The 3,724-nt window shown below is 42.9% G+C and overlaps 1 protein-coding gene across 1 annotated transcript in view; it reads right to left on the bottom strand.

The window, feature by feature from the left end:
* Positions 1–165: 165 nt before the first annotated feature.
* Positions 166–3,724, bottom strand: part of LOC101855442 (solute carrier family 13 member 5) — a gene marked incomplete at its 3' end in the record, with an annotated part of 25,747 nt that continues 22,188 nt past the window's right edge. Inside the window, 3 exon segments of the mRNA XM_013086859.1 lie at positions 166–303; positions 1,219–1,380; positions 3,040–3,149. Coding sequence (XP_012942313.1) covers positions 166–303; positions 1,219–1,380; positions 3,040–3,149 — 410 coding nt within the window.

The raw sequence follows: 3,724 nt of genomic DNA, 5'->3' as shown, positions 1-3,724 counted from the left end.
CCCCGTCCCTGTCTGAGACCGGTGGACCTTGTTCGTGTTCCTCCCCTCTCCTTGTTCCTCCCTTCCCCTCCCACTCTTCCCATCTCCCCTCCCCTCCTCTCTTCTTCCCCCTTCCCATCTTCCTCCCGAGCCCCTCTTTCTCCCCAGCCCCTCTCCCCCACTCACCATCAGAGACATTTTGACCTTGTTAGTAGCGTAGACGATGGCATTAGGGGGCGTGGCAACTGGAAGCATGTAGGCAAAGGAACACGCCAGAGCAGCCGGGAACATGTAGTTGAGTGGGTGGACACCCGTCCTCAGAGCCTGGAGGATAAGGGGAGGGGGGGGAGGTCAAAATTAAATGATGTTGATTGGTTTATTGGTTTCTTCATAAAGGGCGTATGGAGGGAGATCATGTTATTTGTTTCTTCCTTTCACAGTGGAAGTTTGATGAATAAATCCGACAATGCAAATCCAAATTGGAACATACTATTTAAAAGTATCTGATCAAAATAGTCAACAACCCTTTAACAAAGTTGTGCTTCTTTTTTTTTTTAAATTGGCTTAAAACAGCACGTCTTCAAGCGTTGTCGCTGAATGTGCATCCCCATAGAGGTAAATGACTATATAAAAGATATTTAAATAAAACTTGGACATGTGTGATCAATCCTGTGATACACAGGGGCGTATGGTGTTATGAGCAATTGTACCAGCATGGGATCGAGTATCGCAATATCAACATGGGAACATGTACCACGATATCAAACTGGGGACATATAATTGCTACCGGTTGTATCAACATGGGAACATATTATTGCTACTGGTTGTATCAACATGGGAACATATTATTATTATTGCTACTGGTTGTATCAAAATGGAAAGTGCATCACGATATCAACCTGGGAACGTGTATCATGATATCAACAAGGGGACAAGTTGTTTTTTAACCCATTATACCAACTTGGGAACGTGTTGCTACCAGTTTTATCAACATGGAGACGTGTGGTGTTGTAATCATTTGTACCAGAATGGGGACGTATGGTGTCGCTTCCAGCATCGACATTAGAACGTGTTGCTACCAGTTGTAAAAACATAGGAATGTGTAATGTTGTTACCTCTTGTATCAACATGGGAATCCGTCGTTTTGTTACCATTTGTACCAACATGGGGACGTAACCAGTTGTAAAAACATGGGAACGTGTATCATGATATCAGCATGGTGACGTGTGGTTTTATTACCAGTTGTATCAGCATAGGCAGGAGCAGATTGGCGATGGCCGAGTTCGACGTCACTTCTGTGAGAAACGTGGCGAAATATCCGATAATGAAGAGGACCGCCCACTGGTTGACGTCATTGAAAACCTCCAGCTGTGTGCCTAGCCAGTAGGACAGACCTGAGCGCTGGGGAAGATAAAATAAGACAGTTTAGTTTTAGTTACAGTTTTACGGCGCTTGCAACACAATAAAATAATGTACGTGCCGAAATAAGAGGTGTTACAAGAGAGTAACAAATACAGAAAGAAGGAGGAGAGATATGGACGATAGATATTTGATAGGAAAGAAGGAGCAAATCACACCACAGCACCCGCCAACCAACCACCAAGATAGATAAGATAAGATAAGATAATAAGATAAGATAAGCCAGTCAAATTCATAAGAAGGAACCGCGGCCAGCCAGATTTTTTTTTCATGGATGGGGCAAAAGCAACCGTTTTGGCCCAATACGATCGATTCTTCAAGCGATCTTGCAAAGCTAACGTGTTTGGTTTTGAAGGCCACCATTGAATTTAGTTGTATTCGGTCGAATTATGCTAAAATGCTAGCTTTTATCCCATTGTGAATGAACATATGTCTGGCTTCGCCTCAGTCAGATGAATCAGATTGGCAGTGAGCGCTGGGCATTATACTGTAAAAGTAAAGTACAGCCCTTATTGCAACTTGCATGGCCTAGAACGCAACATCTTGGTACCCCGAGGGGTCACAATGAGGGTCACAGTGGGGTGGTACTGTGTCTTACAGAAGCACTAAACAACTGTCTGTGACTACCCTAATGCGCCAAGACACACGAGAGTTTTAGTTTTAATAATAAGACTAAGAGTTTTACCGCACCTATGTCATATAACTAAGATTAGAGGTGTTACTAGAGAGTGAAATACAAAGAAAAGAGGGAGGAAAAATAAGGACGGTGTATGCTTGATAGGAAAGAAGGAGCAAACCACACCTGAGCGCCCCACAGACACCCATTCATAAAAAGGAGAGGGGGGAGTATACTTTGATTTCAGCACATCACAATGGAAACAAAGCGCCAATCCAATAGCAGCATCTTCATACCAACATTAAACTACCACGCCAAAACATGGACAATGAACAAGAGTAAATGAAGCAAAGTCATCGGTTGAGATGCATAAGAAGAACTTTAAGCATAGCAAGAAGAGGCAGGATGACAAACGAGATTGTTAGAGAACAAGTTGGCTCAGTTTCCTGCCTCGGTTAGATCAATAAACTACGCATAAAACGGTTTAAACATTTTGCTACCTCAGAATTACAACGCTCTTTCTGCTCAACACTTATTTTTTGAGAAATTTGACGTCAAAGATTTTGAGTTTAACAACATGTCAAGCTTTTTCGAATACAATGCTTTGAATATCTTGATAACGACTCCGAATAATCTTACGATTTTGATAAAGCATTATTATTATAGAATATCTGACCTCATGGTCTTAGTAACTCAAAACGACCAAAAATGTCACATAGAACTTTGTAATTCTAAGGTAACGATCTGTCAAGACTACCACCAGAAAGCATAATATCGAGAGCATTCAACCAGAGATCAGACTGATACAGAAGAAAAGGCTGGCTCTGAAAAAGATGGATAGAGAAGGTCAGAGATACATTAGACACAATTTTAATAAACAATATTATTATAACCATGCAGCAGATGAATCAGCAAACAAGAGAAAAATGTGCTTTTCACATCGACACTCTAAGGCAACAGAGGTCAGAGAAAGTGAAAGTAAAGAAAAACATAAATAGACAACCCCCCCCCCCCCAAGTGATTACCTCACTGCCCTTGGCCAGAGCGAATCCACTCCCCAAAAGGAACAGCAGGTGCCAGGGCATCTTCTGTTGGACGTAGGACCACTCCATAAGGGGGACACACAGCTTCTGACCTGTATAGATAGACAGACACACAGTTTCTGACCTGTACAGTTAGACAGACACACAGTTCCTGACCTGCATTGATAGACAGACACACAGCTTCTGACCTGAACAGATAGACACACACACACACACACACACACACACACACACACACACACACACACACACACACACACACACACACACACACACGCACGCACGCACACACTGACCGACGGACACACTGACCGACGGACACACAGGCATACATAATATTATATCAAGGCATCTTGTGTTCGACATACGACCATTCCATAAAGGGGACACACAGTTTCTAGCCAATACAGATAGACAGACAGACTTACCGACTGACAGACAGACAGACACACAAGCAGACACACTGACACAAAGACAGACAGGAAGAGGACACACAATGTCAGATAGAACTTTGTTATTCTAAGGTTGTGTAGGGTTTCTTCACACCAGGGATAGGAGAGATAGAAAAAGAGATGGAAAGAGAGAGGGGCTTAGAGAAATACAGACAGAGACACAGAGAAAGACAGACAGACGCACACACACACACACACACACACACACACACACA

The sequence above is a fragment of the Aplysia californica genome, unplaced genomic scaffold, assembly GCF_000002075.1.
Source record: "Aplysia californica isolate F4 #8 unplaced genomic scaffold, AplCal3.0 scaffold00514, whole genome shotgun sequence".
Taxonomy (NCBI): domain Eukaryota; kingdom Metazoa; phylum Mollusca; class Gastropoda; order Aplysiida; family Aplysiidae; genus Aplysia; species Aplysia californica.
This window is presented reverse-complemented; position numbering and strand designations above follow the sequence as displayed.